The sequence below is a fragment of the Eubalaena glacialis genome, chromosome 7, assembly GCF_028564815.1.
Source record: "Eubalaena glacialis isolate mEubGla1 chromosome 7, mEubGla1.1.hap2.+ XY, whole genome shotgun sequence".
Classification (NCBI taxonomy): domain Eukaryota; kingdom Metazoa; phylum Chordata; class Mammalia; order Artiodactyla; family Balaenidae; genus Eubalaena; species Eubalaena glacialis.
In genome coordinates, this window is record NC_083722.1 from 92,336,039 (window position 1) to 92,356,320 (window position 20,282).

General features: G+C 39.3%; 1 protein-coding gene across 8 annotated transcripts in view; it reads left to right on the plus strand.

The window, feature by feature from the left end:
* Window positions 1-20,282, plus strand: part of MITF (melanocyte inducing transcription factor) — a 224,191-nt gene that overhangs the window by 110,855 nt on the left and 93,054 nt on the right. For 3 of the 8 annotated variants that reach the window (XM_061197139.1, XM_061197140.1, XM_061197141.1), the window contains exon 1: window positions 13,880-13,982. The exons of the other annotated variants lie outside the window; for them this stretch is intronic. In XM_061197139.1, coding sequence (XP_061053122.1) covers window positions 13,927-13,982 — 56 coding nt within the window. In that variant the 5' untranslated portion in view covers window positions 13,880-13,926. Of the gene's footprint in view, window positions 1-13,879; window positions 13,983-20,282 lie in introns of those variants that run through there. 8 annotated transcript variants of the gene reach the window in all.

Consider the following 20,282-nt stretch of genomic DNA (forward strand, 5'->3'; position numbering starts at 1 on the left):
ATAGAAAGGGATGGTGAGTGCATGACGGGTATTCCAGGCAAGAGGAACAATTTAATCAAGAGCATACAGCTGGGGTTAGAGAATGAGTGCAGTAGTTCCCTGTTATCCACAGATTTACTTATCCATAGTCCACCACCATCCAAAAATATTAAGTGGAAAATTCCAGAAATAAACAAGTCAGAAGTTTTCAGTTGCACACCATTCTGCGTAGTGTGATGAAATCTCGTGCTGTCCTGTGCCGTCCTGCCCCAGACGTGAATCATCCCTTTGTCCAGGATATCCAGTCTGTTAGTAACTTAGTAGCCATCTAGGTTATCAGATTGACTGTCGTGTTCAAGTAGCCCTTATTTTACTTACTGATGGCCCCAGAGTGCAAGAATAGTGATGCGGGTGATTCAGATATTCTCTTACTGTGCGTAATTTATAAATTGAACTTTATCCTAGATATGTATGCATAGGAAAAAGCATAATATATATAGAGTTCAGTACTACTCATCCATTAGGGGTCTTGGAAAGTATCTTCCGTGGATAAGAGGTGGGAGACTACTGTATGTTGTTTGTAATGGTTGCACTAGTTATAATCGTTAAGACTAGAAAGATAAGTTGGCCTTGATGGTCAGTCTAAATAAGACATTTGAAATTCATTCATTCTGTGTTGATAAACCATTAATTTTATTAAAGTAGTAGCATGAAAAATGAAATACTGCCATTTGCAGCAACATGGATGAACCTAGAGATAATCATACTAAGTGAAGTAAGTCAAAGGCAAATATATGATATCGCTTATATGTGGAATCTAAAAAAAGGTACAAATGAACTTATTTACAAACCAGAAATAGAGTTACAGATGTAGAAAACAAACTTATGGTTACCAGGGGGAAACGTGGGGGAAGGGATAAATTGGGAGATTGGGATTGACATATACACACTACTATATATAAAATAGATAACTAATACGGACCTACTGTATAGCACAGGGAACTCTTCTCAATACTCTGTAATGACCTATAGGGGAAAAGAATCTAAAAAAGTGGATATATGTGTATGTATAACTGATTCACGTTGCTGTATAGCAGAAACTAACACAGCATTGTAAATCAACTATACTCCAATAAAAATAGAAAAAAGAAATAAAGTAGTAGCATGAAAGCAGCAAAGCCATGCTTTAGGAAGAGTTATCTAGTAGTAGGTGTAGGATGTATTGCAGGGAGTGGGGAGGGCAACTTAGCAGTCCAGGCCAGAGCTGGATCATGGCAGAATAACTGTGAGGGCAGAGGAGATGCAGTGTGGTGTTGACAGGTAACATATGATAAGTGACCAGACAGTGGAGGGTTAAGGGCAAAGGAGAGTGAGAGATACCTCTGACCTGATGGTATCTTAGCCAGATAGGTCAAAATTATCCTTAACGAGTGGACTATACTTGTTATCTCTATATCTTCACTTTCCTTACACTCCTTTATAATCCTTAATAAAAAATGTGAAATATACACATAGAAGAGCACCTAAAACCTATCAGTTAAGTGAAGAACAATAAGATGAATAACCATGTCCCCCCTATTCATCCTGAGATATAAAACACTCTAGAAGCCTCACCTTTGATTACATCCTCCACTCTACCCTACCCCCAACTGAGTTCACCACCACCCTGAATTTTATGCTAATCACTCCCTTGCTTTTCATTATGGTTCAGTGTTGCTATCTGTGACTGCATGTCTCAACTAGACTTTGAACTATAAACAGTGGAGCCATATGGCAGTATTCTATGTGACTTGCCTTTTTCAACATTGTTTTTGATTCAAAAAATGTAGAGGCATATAGCTGTAGTTTATTCATTTTCACTGTTGTGTACTTAATCCATTGTGTCCATAATCTTCAATTTATTGATCTATTCCTCCTTAATCCTTACCCTCTGTGATGTGGCTTTAATCACTCAACATAATTTTTGCACGTTGACAAAATACTGTGGCCTATGTAACTCAAGTATGTCAGTGTACTGTGTCCCACTGACTTTAAAAGCTGTCTGATAGACACACTGAAGTTTTTGCTTATTTATTTAACGCTTACAATGAGTTAGAACTACTCTGTCTCCTGTATGGGAGAGCTGCTTACTTTAAAATAGAGTTTCTCACACGCAGCACTATTAAACATTTGGGGCTGGATAGTCTTTATTGTGAGGGGCGTGCTAGGCCTTGTAAGGTGTTTAACAGCACCCTGGTCTCTGCCTCTAGATGCCGGTAGCACCTGTCTCCCCGTCTGTAACAACCAAAAGTGGCTCCAGGGATTGTCACATGTCCCCTGAGGACAAAACTGTGCCGTTTGAGAACCACGATTTTAAAGGATTAGGATTCAATGAAAAGGTATTGAGTTACCATGACTGACAGGAGAGAATCATCAGTGTAACGTTCCTCTTACTTCCCTGCTGCCCCATCCTGGCTCGAGGTTAGAGGTATATTCTTGTCTTTGGGCAGTGGACCTTCCCTGGTCCTGGAGATCAGCCATTTCCTCTTGCAAGTGCCTTGGCAGTTTCACCCATGCTGGTGACTGTTTTCTATATTCTCTCTATATCTGCCACTGTCTTTGCTCTGATCCCACCTACCCTAGAGGTAGTCTTTACTTTATGGGTCTGATGAGAGAATCATGCTTATTGCATTTATAGATTGCTTCCATTCCTCCCAAAGCAAAGGAAAAGAAATATTTTTTGAAATTGTCAGTTTAAAAAGCTATAATAAATACATGTTAAACCAAAGTTAAAAGTGCCAGTGAACTAAAAGATGATCATATTTCCAACGTTTTTACAGCATTATTGATAGTTTGATATTAATCTGGGCTTAGGAGTTATGGAACATATGCAGAGTGGTAAAATGATGGGACCTTTTGATCTTTCAAATTAAAACTTTGATCTTCAAAATTTAAATTAAAATATATTTAGGTGGTAGATGGCTCTCCCATAACTTTTTGTGTGGGTTTTTTTCATGTCCAGCACAAATCTGTATGTGAATCCCAAAGCATTATAAAGTTGGCTCCATCTAGTGTATAAAAATATTATACAGCTAGGGAAAAAAAAAAGAAACCCAACAACTCTGCTGGGAATCTCTTCTGGTACTTTATTATGAAATTAGAAAAAAGGCAAACCAAAACAAAACTGGGCTATAAGCTATATTTGTGCCCCAGGAGATAACACAGGCAGAAGTGACCTTCACAGTGTGAGAGGAGAGGTCATTATATATTGAAATACAGCATGCCTAACATTTTGTTCTAACAGCCTTGCCTTTTTTTTTTTTTCTGGACGGAGGTCTTGTTTACAGGCACTATCAACAATCGTGGCGTCACTTCCATTGTGATATTCTCCGTCCTACTGGCCTGGCCCCTAGTTTTCCTGTATGGAATCATATCTGTCAGTCATGTTCACTTTCCACAGTTAGGAAGTGATTAGGGCTAGGCCCACGTACTATGATTTCAGAGCCCTAGATGATTTTCTTTATCAGACTGGAATTCTTTGTAGCTGTTCGCTTCTCACTGCAATAGAGTAGCCACTATTTCTGGGCTGTGTTTAATCTTGTTTCCACTGAAGGATTCTGGTACATTCTTCATTTCTCTCAATCAGGGTTCCCAAATTTGAGCCATGCTCATACTAACTTCATGACCTTTGCCCCCATATTCCATATGGAGGCTTAAATAAATTAAAAAAATATATTTAAAGGAAACGCTATAATAAATGGCAACGACAGATGGATGTATGTGTAAAATAAATATAATGAAATTGGAAGAAAACTGTTAGATCCTGACTAGGTGTGTGGTCTAGAAGGGCCTGAGTATGAGATCTGAGCAGTTTTTGTCACAAAAGGCAAGTGTTGCGAGATTGAAGACACATTAGCATCAAAAAGACACTTTTCCTGGGATGAAAGAAATTGGAAAGGACCTTTCTCACTGTGTAATTCCATGGTCATTGAATGTGGAGTCTGTGTGTCTCCATCTGAGACCATCCTGTATCCCACACTTTGAGAAACTTCGCTCACGATTTACCATCTTTGCCAAAGGAAGTTTGTCATGCTACCCCAATCTCCAAAGGCCTTGTTTCCCCTCGAAAGCCTTTTTGAGTAATTCTTTCTTTTCTGAGTACTTCCTTACTTCTCCCATTAAAAAGTAGAAATTGTGCTGATATTTCACATTTTCTCCCTTTTTTTTTCAACTAGATTAAGTTATCTGAGAACAAACATTGTGCGTTTCTTTACGTTTCTAGTGAATGCCATTAATTTAACTCATGCTTGGTATAAATATTCAGGGAAGCCTGCTTCATTCCTGTTTTTGTTTTTTTGTAAAGGTAGATTACAGTCAGAAGTGACCAGAAAAAGCACCATGGTCAATTCATTAATCATTTAACCCATTGACAAATAGTTACTGGGTTCTTTCTCTGGGTCTGGAATTGTGCCTGGTTAAAGAATGAAGAGGTGAACTAAACAGACATGGTTTATGCCTCCATGGAATTCAGACTCTAGTGTGGGGTGTGGGGAACAGACCACTAAAGAGTCGGCTCCAGTGCAAGGTTCTAATTTTAGAATTAGTTTGCTTCTGTGATTGTTGAGTGGCTCACAGAAACTTGGCACAGAGAACCCTAGCGAGAGGCGTGTGGGCTCTGGAGTTTCAAACCCCAGATCTGCAGCTCATCAACATCTTGACTCTAGGCAAGTTACCTCACTCCTTGTCCCTGTTTCTTTATTTAAATAAAAAGAGATTAAATAAAGGTACAGTTATCAGTGTGATGATATGATGAATTCTCTGTCTTCTCTCTTCCCCCCTCTTTTTTTTTTTTTTTTTTAAAGAGGCAGACACACAATCTCATTTTTTCAGATTTTCAAATTCCCTGCCTGGCACACTAGGAAATGAAAACACACTGATCCTTAATCCAGTATTAGAAAGCAGATGTCTGTATTAATGGGAATATCATTGTGGATGGCGCTTAAAGATGGCAAATTCATGCAACTTCCAAATTGACTGTTTAAATTAATAAATGATTTGAGCATTCAGAGTTACTCCAAAACATTTCTGTCTTCAGAGTCTAAGGGCTATGATATATCATTGATGGTACCTCAAGCATGTTGAGTAGTGCCTGGGAAGTAGTAGGTGCTCAATAAATATTTGTTGAATGAATGAGTTTTAATAAAAATCTTTCTATTTTTCTATCTTTTACTCATGATTTTGTCCATATCTTTTTAAAATGAGCCAGCATTGTTTGATATGAGGAGCTTAATAAGCTTGAATGGGAGTGGTGGTGATTCTCTGCAGCTCCATCACCAGCCTCATCTGTAATAGCTGGCAGGTAATAAATACTTGGTAAATGTCAAAGCGAGAATTAGGTAGTTTTGTTAGGCACTATTTTTTTTTTTAAGGACATATAGCTTAAGTTTTTCAAGCAAAGATTTCATTTTTATGTCACTGCATAGCAGTATTACTTGAAATTACAGAGGCTATTAATTTAAAATATTGGTTATTTTAACATTTTACTATCAACATAAATATACGCTTTGATTATAGGATTCCCTAGCGTGTAAATTAGATTCAGAATGCTAATGTGTATCAAGTTTATGAAGATTGATTAGATTTAATCAACAGACAGGAAGGATTTCTGTGCAAATATTATTTTTCTCATTTCAAATCCTATTTGCTCAGCATAACTGAAACAGGATGTCATTAATGTAAGAGTGAGTATTGGGATGCTTTAGAAGTTTGGGAGACTTGATTATTGACATAAAGTTAACCTATGGTGATCTTTTGAACACAGAGAGGTTTGATTTGTTATACTTTTGCTTATTTAAATACATTATTTCCTGCTTGACTTCTGAGTATGTTTATATAGTAAAAATGCAAATTAAAAACATAACTGACACATCGAGTCAGAGCTGAAGGTTCCCTGGGCTAGCAATTTTGTCTGTAGCTAAGACAGTCATTGAAAAAGCATTGATAGTTGTCCACTATCAGAAGTTTCAGATCGCCATCAACATCTTAGTTTTTAGTTCTTCACTATGAATGAATATGTTATTCACAAGTATCTCTAGACCTTTCCTGAGCTTACATTTATTTTCACACTGCATAACCTCTTCAAATACCATGTTTCAAAAGCATTTTCATTTTTGTCTCCTAATAATAACTTTTATTTGTCCTACAACTTGAAGTTCTTTGAGACCCTTAAGGGCTGACTTTCCATGCCCTACAGGGTTCTGAAAGTGTCCTTTTTCCTTGCATAACATTGATTGAGTGCTGTTTTTTTGCAGGTACTGTGCTAGGTACTTTTCATACCTAACCTCATTTAATCACATAACCTGTTAAATAGGTAATATAAATATCTCCATTTTACAGATGCAGATCTTGAGACTCAGAAATGAAATGAGTTGCTCAAGGTAAAGCTACGAGGTGAACACAGTGCATGGGGTATGTGTGTGTCTACAGTACACCACCACACTATGCTGTCTCCAGTTGAAAAACGGTGCTAAGTTTACGTCTGTAAGAGAGACTTACCAGTTGTTTACTTATGTATGAAATAGTGGACCTCTCAGAGGTTTTCTGCTCACAGGCCAAAGCCACTGCCCTGGATTCTTACCACATGTTGTACAAATGAGAGCTTTCACACCTGACACACTTTCGTACCACCTTCCACCATAGCATTGTGATTTTCCATGAGAAACAGTCTGTCTCTACCTTCAGCTCAGTTTTTGGAATACAAATATGGGATTTACATGAATGGAATAGAAAGTCTAACTGACAAAGTACCCTTCTTCTTTATTTTCATCCCTTTTCCAGTTCCCCCTTGGACCATAAAGGATTAGGTGGTTCTTGGAGCTGCTGATGCCTTGGTGTCTCAGAGAGGGAAGCTGGGGAAGGATGGATTCACCTGTCTTGTAGCCAGGACCTCAGCTAAGGTGGTCTGTGGAGGCCACTTCTAATAGCTGAATATTGTGTTGCTTTAAAATACTTTAATATCTTGACTCTTGCTTGGAAGAAGAACGAAACTGATGTCTTTGTTGATGACGATGGGGTTGCACTCTCCTGCTTATGTCCTCAACACTGTTAGGAGGATGGCAGACACACCCTATGTGCTTATTTGCTCTTCAGGCTTTAATTACTTTAAAAAAAGAGTTACTACAGTAAGAGACAAGTCCACATTTTTCTTTTTAAATAAGTTAAAAGTCCTGAAGGCGAAGATTTCACTTCTTATAATAAAGTCCTAGTGTGAATAACTTTGTGCCCCCCCCCATGGCAACAGCCTTATCTTTTCCTATTTATTAACCTAGATAAGGAAGGTAATTGCATTTTTACTGAATTTCTCATTTGAGGAAATGCCATCAAAGTGGCATAATCTCAAATCAGTGTTTCCCTCCTCAAGTTTGTGTTGTCTCACAAACTTGGCTTATTTTGTAGATTGTGGTCTGCTTATTGCAAATACCCCGCTGCCATTTATAGAGAACAAAAAGATAGCTCCTGAATCGCCTTTAATGCAGAGCAAGTATTTCTTTTGAAGTGAACTCTAACAGATAATATCAGAGAGCTCAAGGTAAGGAACTCATCTCTCGTATTGATTATTTATGAAAGACCAAGCTATTCTTTCATCTATTTCTCCCTTCATTAATTGCTTAAAAATTTACTTTGACAGCATTGGAGATGTCTCTTTGTAGATTATATCTGTATTCTCAGGACAGAGTTTTCTAAACAGTTTTTAAAAAAACATTATTTTTTTCTTCTGGATATTTGTATAAGCATCTAACATTTCTTTCATAATGTTGACATGAGCCTAGATTAAGTTTACCTGGGGTCATCTTGGTCTTGCCTGCATTTTCCTTTTCAACCTTAAAGGGCTTCTTTGTGAGCCAGGTACAATGAACAGTCTTTCAGAAGATGCTGTACCATCGTTGTTACAGGGAGGTCTGTTCCTGGTAGTAGAAAAAAAAAAAAAGAAACAGGATGAAAGAGATAAACGTTATTGAGTGGTACTGAATACTTATTTCTGCAGGTAAGTAGTCATTAAAAATTTCCCTCAGTCATGCTGTGAGGGGTTCAAATTAGAACTGCTGGGCTGCCAGTTCCTTGTAACTTTGTATCCTAATACTTTATCCATGAAAGTGCGTTGTGTTCAGCAGCTAAAAGCTTCCAAACAAAAAGTATACAATTGTGAGTCCCACTTATACCTACTGACTTCCTAATTAATTAAATGCCATCATCAAATTATATTTCATAGCTCCTTCATTACCTGATCTTTTTCATTTTGTCACTCATCCATCCATTGTTCCATCCATTTATCCATCCATCCATCATCTAGCAAAAATTTATTGAGCACTTACTTTATCCCAGGCACTGAGAATGAAATAAAAACGAAGAAAGAACCCTGCCCTCAAGGATGAAAGACAAACAAATAAAATGATTAGAAGTTGGAGTAAGTGCTATAAAAGAAAGAAAAAACATTTACTGGGAGAGTAAATAGCAGAAGTGGGTGTTCCTGCTTTAGGTAGGATAGGGGGCAGGGGAAGCCCTCCCTAGGGAAGAAACAGAAAACCTGTGAGACCTCATCTGAAAGGTGAGAAGGAGCCACCCTGGGAAGGAGCCCCTGGAGCAGCCATTCTGTCCTTCCTCCTCACTCTTACCATGGGCCTGTGTACGTGAGTTTGGGGTTTCTCTGGGGTGAGCCCCAGAGAAGCAGAGCCTCTTGCATCTTCCCGTTTATCCTCCCCACAGCACTTGAGAGATGTCTCTCAAATGCTGGGTGCGTCAATAACAAATGCTTGAGTAGAAGGGCCTTTCGGTGGCATCTTTTTCCAGAGCGTGAACGCGATGGCATGTGGGGAAAAGAGGGGATGTGTTTGTTACTCTGGAGAGTAGTTTGTGAGTTTTGTAATCACTTTCATGATACTCGTTAATCAAGGCTTTCACTCAACATTCAAAGCATATCCATTGAAACTCCAAGTGAACACTTTAATATATCGAACTATTCAAGTAAAGACTTCTTTATTCAACAAATAAAGGGAACTTACATTCTTGGGTGTTTTTCTGTCACTCTTGGAGAGATAATTTACATAGAATATATTATATATAATTATGTATATTATAATATGTTATATAATAGTGGTTCCCAGGCCTTACTTCACATTAGTCTTTTATGAGAATCTTTTTAAAAATATGGAATTCAAAACCATGCCTTTGGAGAGTCTCAATCATTTGTTTGGGGAAAGATTCTTGACATTTGTATTTTTAAATGCTCCTGAGTTGATTTTAAGGGAGATGGAGTGGGGAGAAATGTCCCCAGGTGCTTCTGATAGGAATACGGGTTTGGGAACCATTGGCTGGGATCACAATAGAACATGATGGGTAGGTGCTTCCTAAATTGTATGTAGGGGGTAGTTCATGCGTCAGTACAGTGCTTGGCATGTATTAAGTCCTCAAATGTTAACTATTGTGAGGGTGGTGAGAAGAAGTAGTTTATTGAAAAGAGCAATACCTATCAGAAGGAAAGATATAAGAAAATGATGTGCTTTGGGGGCAATAAAACATTTGATACCCAAATAAAACAAGAAGAATTCTGACTGTGATAAAAGAGTGGTTCTACTTTTCTTCAGCTGAGTTTTGGACAGGATAACAAGTAAAACCTCTTATCTCTTCTCTAACATGTTCAACATAGTGATTGAATTTTTCCTTCAAAAAAGATTGAGGCCCAAATTTAGCCAAAAAAAAAAAAGAAAAAAGAAAAAGAAAAAGTTGGCTGTCACTTGGATGTTTGATAGTTTTAAGTTCCGTTTTAGTTACGGTTGTCTTTGAAAAAGGTCAGTAAGAATTCTGATGACTCTAGTTGATTTGCTGGAATTTGGGGCAAGGAGTAGTAATTAAGATTTGAATTGTATTGGAGTACAGGTAATATTTTTATTCTGCATTCAGCGTTTCGTGTTAAAAAATAGTATCTTTCTTTTTCCTCTGCTACCAAATCTTAGTTTGTGTTTAAATTTAGGGTTTATGTGTATATATGCATTTATGTATATATGTGTGTGTTTATACATGTGCATTTATATATGTATATGCACTTAGGATACATATCTGAATAGTACAAATGTGAACAAGAGAGTTGCTTACACATTATAGATTAATCCATTTTAAACATATGAACATCAGCCATGGACTATTTTTTTTTTAAGCATCTTTATTGGAGTATAATTGCTTTACAATGGTGTGTTAGTTTCTGCTGTATAACAAAGATAATCAGCTATACACATACATATATCCCCATATCTCCTCCCTCTTGCGTCTCCCTCCCACCCTCCTTATCCCACCCCTCTAGGTGGTCACAAAGCACCCAGCTGATCTCCCTGTGCTAGCGGCTGCTTCCCACTAGCTATCTCTTTTACATTTGGTAGTGTTTATATGTCCATGCCACTCTCTCACTTCGTCCCAGCTTACCCTTCTCCCTCCCTGTGTCCTCAAGTCCATTCTCTACGTCTGCGTCTTTATTCCTGAACCATGGACTATTTATTCTACTACGTTCTAGGGATACAATAGTAAACCAAACAGACATGGTTCCTGCCCCTCAGAAGACATTTGTTGAATAATTGCATGACTACTTGAGGGGCAGTATCGTGGAAATGTATGTAATGTTTCATGAATTTTGTAGATGGTGTCAGATGTGTAGGTCAAGCTTTATTCCATTTGCCAGTGGGTATTTCATTGCTGTGTTCGGGGAGATCCCCCAAGAACATTAGCATAATATAGATATTTCTGAAGTACCATGAATAAGTTGAACACGTGCCCCTTAAAGGTAATTTTACTTGGACACTTATGTAAATGGTCAATGGTTAGCCTCCTTGGGGTGGTAACTTGTCCAGGACAAAATGTCAGGCGATGTCATTGGCGGGACACGCCAGGGGAGCATTTGGCACCACATTCTGTCCCTGCTGGAATGGCTGGAATTGATTCCATTGGTTTCGTGATCAATGTTTGAGAGCCCACGGAGGGTACAGATTTTCCCTGTGTGTAAGCATGTAATAAATCAGGGTTTCAGTTGTAAAACTTCCCCGGGGTGCGTTGTAATTTAATGCAGCTTCAAACAGTGTCCAAGGTGGGAGAGAGTCCAGCTTGGTCTTTTAAAAAAATCATCCCTTTGAGGTCCTGATATGGTAATTTCCTACCCTCTCTGTTTTCTTTGATCTTCCAGTTTCTTTATGTTTTTTTCTCACTCTGTTGCATTTCCATTGGTTCTGTAGATTGGTCAGTGTGCATCCAGAATAGACAGTTCCAACTACAATCATAATTGTAAGAGGTATTTTTTAATTGAGAGCTTACTATGTGTCAGACTGTGCCATACACGTTACATATATTGTTTCCTTCAGTTTTAACAATAACCTACAGGATAGCCATTTATCATTTCCCCTTTCTCAAGTGAAGAAACTGGGGCATGGAAAGTTTAGTAAATTTGCACAAGGTCACAGAATGAGTAAGTGGTGGGATTTGAACCTGGGTAAGTTGACACCAGAACCTGTGTTCTTTTTTTTTTTTTTTTTACTGAATTAATTAATTAATTAATTTATGGCTGCGTTGGGTCTTCGTTGCTGCGTGGAGGCTTTCTGTAGTTGTGGTGAGCAGGGGCTACTCTCCGTTCCCGTGCACGGGCTTCTCATTGCAATTGGCTTCTCTTGTAGTGGAGCATGGGCTCTAGGCGCGTGGGCTTCGGTAGTTGTGGCTCGCAGGTTCTAGAGCACAGGCTCAGTAGTTGTGGCACCCTGGCTTAGTTGCTCTGAGACATGTGGGATCTTCCCGGACCAGGGCTCGAACCCGTGTCCCCTGCATTGGCAGGCAGATTCTTAACCACTGCGCCACCAGGGAAGTCCAGAACCTGTGTTCTTGATTTTTATGCCAAACTGTGCTAGAGGCAGGAGAAGTGAGGTGTGGAGTAGGTTAGTAAGGGGAATAGTGTAGCATCTTAGTCATCTGTTAACCCTAGTACCCAGCACAATGCCAAGTGTGTAGAAACTCCTCAATAACTATTGTTAATGAATGCAATCATTTGCATCACGGACGTGGATTCCCCACCCCACCCCCATTCCTTCTGTTTATTGGTCTTTAGCTTTACCAGTAATCTACCCACTTTAATAATCCACTTCTCTCCACTCTTGTCCCTTCTCCCCTCCCCCTCCCCCATAAAGTATCATCACCTCCTACTAGGACTATTGCAGTAGCCAGTCTTGCTCCTTCTCTAGGTGGTTCTCGATATAGCAGCCAGAGGGACCTTTCTAAAAACTCAGATCTGAGCCCATCACTTCCCTGCTTACAACCTCTCAATGGTTTCCTGTTCATCTTGGAACAAAATCAATGACTCTTCTCTGGTCTCCCAGATCCTGATGGTCTGGTCCTAGCCACCGCTTTAGTCTCACAGATGCCATGATTTCCCTTACTCTCTGTCCTCCAGCCACAAAGAATCTTCCTTCGAACTCCCCACTTCAGGATTCTTGCACATGTTGTTACCACTGCCCAGAAGACTCTTCTCCCGTGCCCCCCTCCACACCCGTAACCCATGACTGCTACCCCCACTCACTTCTATGCCCAGGGGTCCCTGCCTAAGGGAAGCCTTTTCTGACCCTTACATTTTAAGCTTTCCCAGCTCCTTGTAGCATTTACCACATTTCATTATATATTTGGGTGATTATTTAATATGTGTCCCACTAGACTGTAAACTCCAAGAGTTTGCACAGTGCCTGGGACGTAGTAGGTGTTCCATAAATATTTATTCAACAAAAGAAAAAATGAAAAATGAACAAAGAATAAAAAGAGCCAGAAATAGCTTGTCGGAGACTCCTGGCTGGATATTTGCTATTATTAAAGGGAAATTAAAGAAAGATAATTTCATTACATTATGAAATTCAAGTTGGATTATGGCTTATAGAGACTGCGTTGTTTTCCAGCTGTGTACTTCGGAGACAAACTCTTAGGCACAGAGAGGTGAAGTAAGTTGCCCAGGGTACACAGCTAGTCCATGTCAGATGTCTTTTTTCTGACCTCTGAGTTGTGTGTAGGGAGAAACAGACATTTTCGTAACTGTGCAGAACATCTTTGGTGTGCTGAGTCTGTAGGCGCTGCATCAGTATTTGATAACATTGACGTCATGTCAGAATTTTAAAGCATCTTTTGAGAGCATGTATTATTATTTCGGCACGTTCAGAATTTAATTAGATGACAGTCTAAGAATACACAGATGTATGGCCTAAAGATGTCCTAAAAGATAGTGCCCACAGTTGAAGCAGCTTGTGTTTGACTTCCACCAGGACTGGGCAAGGGTAGCCCTCCATATATTCTTGGGGTCTGAGGGTAAGGAATGTTGTCCAGATCTCTAGCTTGTCAGCAGTAGAGCATGTTCAGTGATCAAGCTCCAGTTCCAAAAATGCCTGTGCATGGATGCAAGGCAGCTAGAGGTGTGTGATGAGCTGATGCCAGAGGTCTCCCCAGTTGAGAAGGGGCACAAGCTGTCCCACAACCCTCCTGGATTCTGTGGCTCTTTTAAGTGTTAGAAATTCACCGGTATGTGAAATTACCTCAGGTTTCACGTTCTCTGTAACGCACAGCCACTGCAAGCCTCCACCGGTACCTGTGCTCGGGAGGGCTAAGTAAGCATCCCAAGGTGTCGTCACCTGGCTGCTGGGTTGGATTTCTGGTGGAGCCTGTGTCCTTGCGAAGCCCCCGTTGCAGGGTGAGGCAGCATTTTTGTCCTGCAGGTACAGTAGGCACTGGATTAAACAGGTCTGCTGTTTCAGACAGACACCAGGCACCGTTGTAGCACGAGCTGTGTTTGGATTGGAGTTTCCAGGGCCTTATCAGGAGCCACCCCTAGTGACACAGCCAGTGCCAGAACTAACTTTGACTTTCACTCTTCACCAAGGGCTTGCAGAGCACCTTAAAGGAAAAAAGATGGAGGCGCTTAGAGTTCAGATGTTCATGCCTTGTTCCTTTGAAAGCTTGTATCTGTAAGTGAAGTTTTATTCTGGAAATAATCCTGGGACCACTTGACAGGAGTTTTGTTTTTGTTTTCTGTTTTTGTTTTTTAAGGGGAGGACAGAGAAAGGGGAGGTTCTATTCGGAGTTAAAAATACTGGAACTGTTACTCTGTGACTGTGGCTTTAATCGGCTTCAGCTGTAACCTCTAGTAGGTGGCTATGACAAGGATAACGACTAATTTGTGGGGGGAGGCGGGATTGAAATGCTAGCCCATTAGCTCTGCCTTCTCTTTTGAAATGGAATGTTGGTCTTAAATTAATCATGCCAAAAATGACTGCTTGAAAAATCTGAGTGCGAACAGAGCTTGATTTATGATTACTAGGTAGACTGCAGCCCAGCTTTGTGATGAATAAAAAAGGGTTTTCTTCAGGAAAACGAGCGTGCTTAGTGACATTGGTCAAAATTGCCCCATTGCAAACAATTTGGATTTTTTGCTTTCTCCCCCCCGCCCCCCCCCCCCCCGCAACTGTGGAGTAAGTAACAGTTGCATTAATAAACATCTCATTTGCATTTCTGCATATTGATTTTTTATTTTCTCTTTGAGAGGAAAACAAAACATCCAAAATCAGAATCATCTGTCTGGCATAGACATGTAGAACAAGCTTGAAATTGGCACTTTCAAAGAAATACTAAAATGGAGAAATGCTAAATGGATCATAGCTCTCCCCTCCCACTCCCCCATTTCCTTCAACATTTACTTTCAATGTTAGGTGATAAGATTTGAAAACAATACTAAAAGCTGTGTCCCTAAGTGAATAAGCATTCAAGCAAATCAACTTAAGCAAAAGCCACCTCTGGAGCTTAATAATTATTTACTGAACGTTCCTGGGTCATGAGAGAGGTTCTGATTAAGTCAGAAAAGCATTATGTTCAGCAGCTTGTGAAGGTGTGTTTAAAGATGGCAAGAATAATGGAAAAATACTAAGTGTAGCAGAACTATTTTGGGAATTTGATTCTGAAAAAAATAAAATTCCCATAAATGTAATTGTGGTAAAAGTTCCTAATGTTCAGTAGGTAAATCTTTAAAAGGTTTTACAGTAGCTTTTAAAATTATTTTTAATTTGCTATTTTTGCTGTATTGTTTGCTTTTATAGATGTTTTTTCATTGTATGTCATTAAAACAGTTTAATTACTCATTTCTCTAAAATGAAAGAACATTTTATGAACAGAGTATACATAATTGTGTATTTAAAATGTCATCCTGTTAGAAATGTTATAATTTTCTGCTTTGTAAATCAGATACTAGTTAGGGAGATGATGGCTATTCTTTGTGATTCATACCCCACAAAAATGTCCTCTATAACTTACTAATTTTTGAAATATTACTTTTAAGCAAATTAATGGATATCATGATTGGATAAAACATGCCATTCAGCTTAAGGACAGTAGTGGTGTCATCCTTGAATTTACACCCAAATTAATTCTTAATTTCAACTACTTTTGCTTAATTGATTTTGAATTTTTTTTTTTTTTTCTGGTTAACTAAACTTCTGGCCACAGGAACATGCTTCCTTTATGAACTGGCAGAATGAAATTCTTAGCACACATCTTTGACAAAACTTGTTCACTGAGCTGTTGCCCATTAACTTCTTTGTGCCTGCTCTTTTGGGGAGGGCACACACTGTGAATTAATTGTTTCTTTTGTATTTTCCTCTAGGAAAGCAAAGAAACACCATAGCAGAAGGCAACATTGTAAGAGATTTGGCTTCCTAGAAAATAACTTGTCAGTTTTCACTAGTTTCAAGTTACTAGGAGCCTCCGAGGGTACCAATCCAGGAATTGAAGTACAGCACAGAAGAATCCATTGCCTATTACTTACTGTCTGCAGGGTGTGCTGGCCACTACTCTAAGAATCTTACTTGCATTAATACATTCAGTTCTCATACTTGCTCTATGACAAAGGTACTTTTTCCTACCTCCATTTTGTAGAGGACAAAATTAAGGTTTGGGCAGGTGAAAGATCCTGCCCATGTCATATAGCTGAGAAACGATAGAGCTGGGATTTCAACAGAGGTATTCTGGGCCCATGTCTTGTGCCTTTCTCTGTTCCGTTCTATGGATTCTCATTTCAGATACTGAATGAATTGATGATTCTTCCTCTGCCTTTTAATTGAGTGTGTATCTCCGATGCTCAGATTTCTGAATTATCCAAACTATAACTCCTTTGAGCTTTTGAGTGGCTATGATTAGTCCAATGCCACAGTACAATGCCATTTGTCTGTCAAATGGATTTCCTTATATCCAATTCAATGTTGATTATAAGGTGACTGTTCGGGGGAGATGAAAACTCTACTAAATATATACAATGATTATATGACCTATTCTGACTTGAGAACTCTTAAAATGTGGAGGGAAAGTTTGTCTTAGAATTAAGGTAATACAGTAGGTCTCTAGAACTGAGCTTTTTGGAAAAAATGTGTTCTCTGCCACTGCATGACTCAAGCAAATGGTTTGGCTAAAGGTCTTCCAACACTAAGGTTTTAGTGTTATCTGATTTTAGGAGGTGGGGTATTTGTTAGAATAGAGACACCAAATTTACTCTTTGGATAGATATTTATTTCATCCTACTATATGCTAAGTATTCTTTTAGGTGCTGGGGAATTTATATGTGAATAAACCAAAAATCTCTGCCCTCATCGTGCTGGCTCTGTCTGGTCATGAAGGGCCAGGAACATTCCAGCTCTGTCCTTAAGTCTGCTTCTCATCCTCATGGTCCAAACTGGCTGCTAGTCCTGCAGCCATTGCAGCTAAATTCAAGGAGACATGATGGCAAAGATGGGTATCTCTTTAGGGAGAATTTTTGGACGTACCACATGACCTTTCTGCTTAAGTCTCATTGGCAAAACTTAGGCGTGAAGCCAACCTAGCTCCTGGAAAGCTGGGAAATGTTGTGAGTGGCAGTGTACCAGCCTGAACAGGGAGAAAATAGAAAGGATACTAGATTGTTTGAGTTGTAGCTCTTAGGCTGAAACATTGATTTTTTTTTCTTTTTTGGAATAACTGTTATTTTCTAAAATGCCACAAAACTGAGCTATGGTATAACAGAGCACATCCAACTGGCTTAAACAGAAATGGAGATTGAGAGTCCCTTGTAAATCAATATCCTATGTCCAGGGTTATCAAGGCTTCAGGGATGGTTTGATCCAGATGCTCTGTGTCATCTAAACACTGGCTCCTTCTTCATTCTTCCTTCTTCTCAGGCTTCTGTTCCCTCTTTCAGCTCACATCGCTGTTTCATTTAGTTTGGCTTTCTTTTCACATGGGTCCAGGAAGTTCCACATTTATATCCTAGCATCTTTCCAAACATTAGTATACATAGAGGTCTTTTACCCTAATATTTCTAGTCAATATTTCTATTTCTACTCAGCATAGGGCTGACTGTTATTGGACCATTTTAGAGCACAAGCACATTCGATGGGTATGCTGATTGGTCCAACTTACGTTGTGTTTCTATGTCTGGAGTTGGCAGCACCGCCATAACCTACCTCGTGAACGGAAAGTGAGGAGGCTGAGTTTCCAAGGTGAGATCAGGGTACTTTGCCAAAGAAGTGGGACAGGATGCTGGGCAGGCATAAGTAACATGTGACCACCACAAATCATTACCACTATTTGTAAGGCTGGCTTTTAAACCGTGACAGGTGCGCACATTCACTGCTCCTGAGATCACAATTGGTACTTTTGTCTTGATTTCCACACAGTATTGCAGACTTTGCATCTTGGTTGATATGTTCTAGACATGCAGTAATTGTTAAGCGATTAAGGCTTTTGAATCTTCTCTGACCTGTTGTGACGTTGTCTAGACAAGTGGACAGAGCATGCCCTGTGACTGGGGCAATTATTTGAGTAGAGATAGAAGGCTTTTCTGTCTTTAAAAAGATCCTTCCAATTACTTTCACACTCACGTCTGAATTCTGTCATTAGATTGTCATAGTTTTGGATAAAAAGTTCTTTCTTTTAAAATACTCTAAGTGGGATATCTTGTCATGCCATATCAATTACTTGCACCTTATAGGTGAATTTTTCAGAGCCTTTTAAAGCATGGCGTCTAGATATGAATGAGATTCCATAGTCGGACAGTGTAAACAAGAATTCTAGAACATGGTCTAGTGAAAGGCAGCTTGATAGGAGAGACAAGAAGCATGAGTGTGGGACCCTCAACTTTATCTGCTTTATAGCTTTTTTTATTTGTTTGTTTGTTTTTAATTTATTTATTTATTCATTTTATTTTTGGCTGTGTTGGGTCTTCGTTTCTGTGTGAGGGCTTTCTCTAGTTGCGGCAAGTGGGGGCCACTCTTCATCGCGGCGCGCGGGCCTCTCACTATCGCGGCCTCTCTTGTTGCGGAGCACAGGCTCCAGACGCGCAGGCTCAGCAGTTGTGGCTCACGGGCCTAGTCGCTCCGCGGCATGTGGGATCTTCCCAGACCAGGGCTCGAACCCGCGTCCCCCCATCGGCAGGCAGACTCTCAACCACTGCGCCACCAGGGAAGCCCCCTTTATAGCTTTTTGATAGTAGGCTGACGGAAATAATTTCTTTGAGGGGAATTGAGAGTTAGGAGCATGGAAACCCATGGTGGCATCTGTGGGAAATGGAGGACAGTCATGGCCTTAAAATGAGGAAATGGTACCCTCATATCCTTGTTTGAAAATATCTTTTAGTAAGAGATTCTCTTTGGTTGGAGTGTATAGAAGTGAGAAACTCTCTTTGGGAGGGGTGAAAATAATCAACTTAAAAAAAATCTGATGAGGAACGTTGCCTAGAAGAACATTGGTCTAATATTACAGAGGTCTCAAACATTTTTGGTCATCCCTCCTAGTTAAAGTAAGGTTTTTTTCAAGCAGACTCTCTCAACGTGTTTTTATTTTACTTATAAATTTTATACATGTGCCACTATCCTAATACTATATTATAATATACAACATATACAAAAATAGAAAATAGAAATGATGGATAAATTTTATATAGATTTTAATCTTCCTGCACTCCAGGGTATCATTTTTTTGTACCCTCTTTTGAAGAATATTGATATATTGGGAATCTCATTATGTTTCTCTTTGATTTTGATATAATCAATTATTGAAATTACTCTTACTGGCATCTGTCAAAGGTCCAGCTTAAAGAATACTAATCCTGAGTGGATACGGAGAGACTACGATGTTTTCAAACTAATTGGGGTCCAGGTGTTGAAAAGTAACAATTTTAGCTTTTAACTCGCGTATGATTGGTGGTTCTTGCTTTTTAGAATGCTTTCCTCCTTTTGTACCATGGAGAGTAAAGAGCTCCAGAGGACAGGTGTTCTGTCCACTCTGGACACCATGCTACCCTCACGTCTGGCAGAACCCGGCCCTTGGAAATGCTTTGCCAAAGCATTCAAATATTTGTTGAAGGAAAGAAGAGGAGGAAGACAAGGTGCACTTTGCAAGTCTTTTTATTTCCTCCATGCCAGAAACCTGTAGTATTTGTTGTCTGAGCTGGTAATGTTACCAGAAAAAGCTGGATGTTTGGCATGTTTTCATGTTTTTTTTCTTGACCACTAAAACCAAGGTTGGTGATGCCTGAAGTCCACAAGATCTCAATTTTTGAAACCAAACTGTGAAATCTGGTACTTTCATGTTTACATGAGTTATACGCTCAGTTATTTTAAGTGAGATATATATTTATCATATATATCATATATACCACATATCAGACATACCATATATTTCACATATATATCATGTAGACAAGTAACAGTGTATTTTCTTATTGGTACTTGCTTCCACCATTCACGATGAAGAAGTCATCTTTACGCTTACAAAGCGATGACTTTGGAAGGAATGGAAAGGTTAAGATAATGGAAGTACTGATCATTCTAAAATGTTAGATACCCAGACTGCCATTTAAAAAGATATGTCCGTTTACTGACTCTTATTTCGGTGATTTATGCACTTGGACTTACTTTCTAAAGACTCTTAAAAATTTCTTTTTGCTGACAGAACAACATTTTTGTAGATTCAACCTGTGGATTTTTTCCTTATGATAGAGTAGTTGTGTTGTAACCATGACGATCCATTGGCAGTATCTGCACAAATGTTTTTGTCTGTCTGATTTTATAGCCTGTTTGGCAGGAGTAAGTAGTCCTTCCCATTTCATTCCGTTCAACATGTTGGGTTCAGTATCAGAAGGACTCTTCAGAGCTCTTGTGAGGGTTACTGGAGGTGGGGAATGGAATGTGCATTTCCTCAGACATGGAAGAAAGTGTTCTGGTCTAAGAATCAAAGATGTGGGTTCA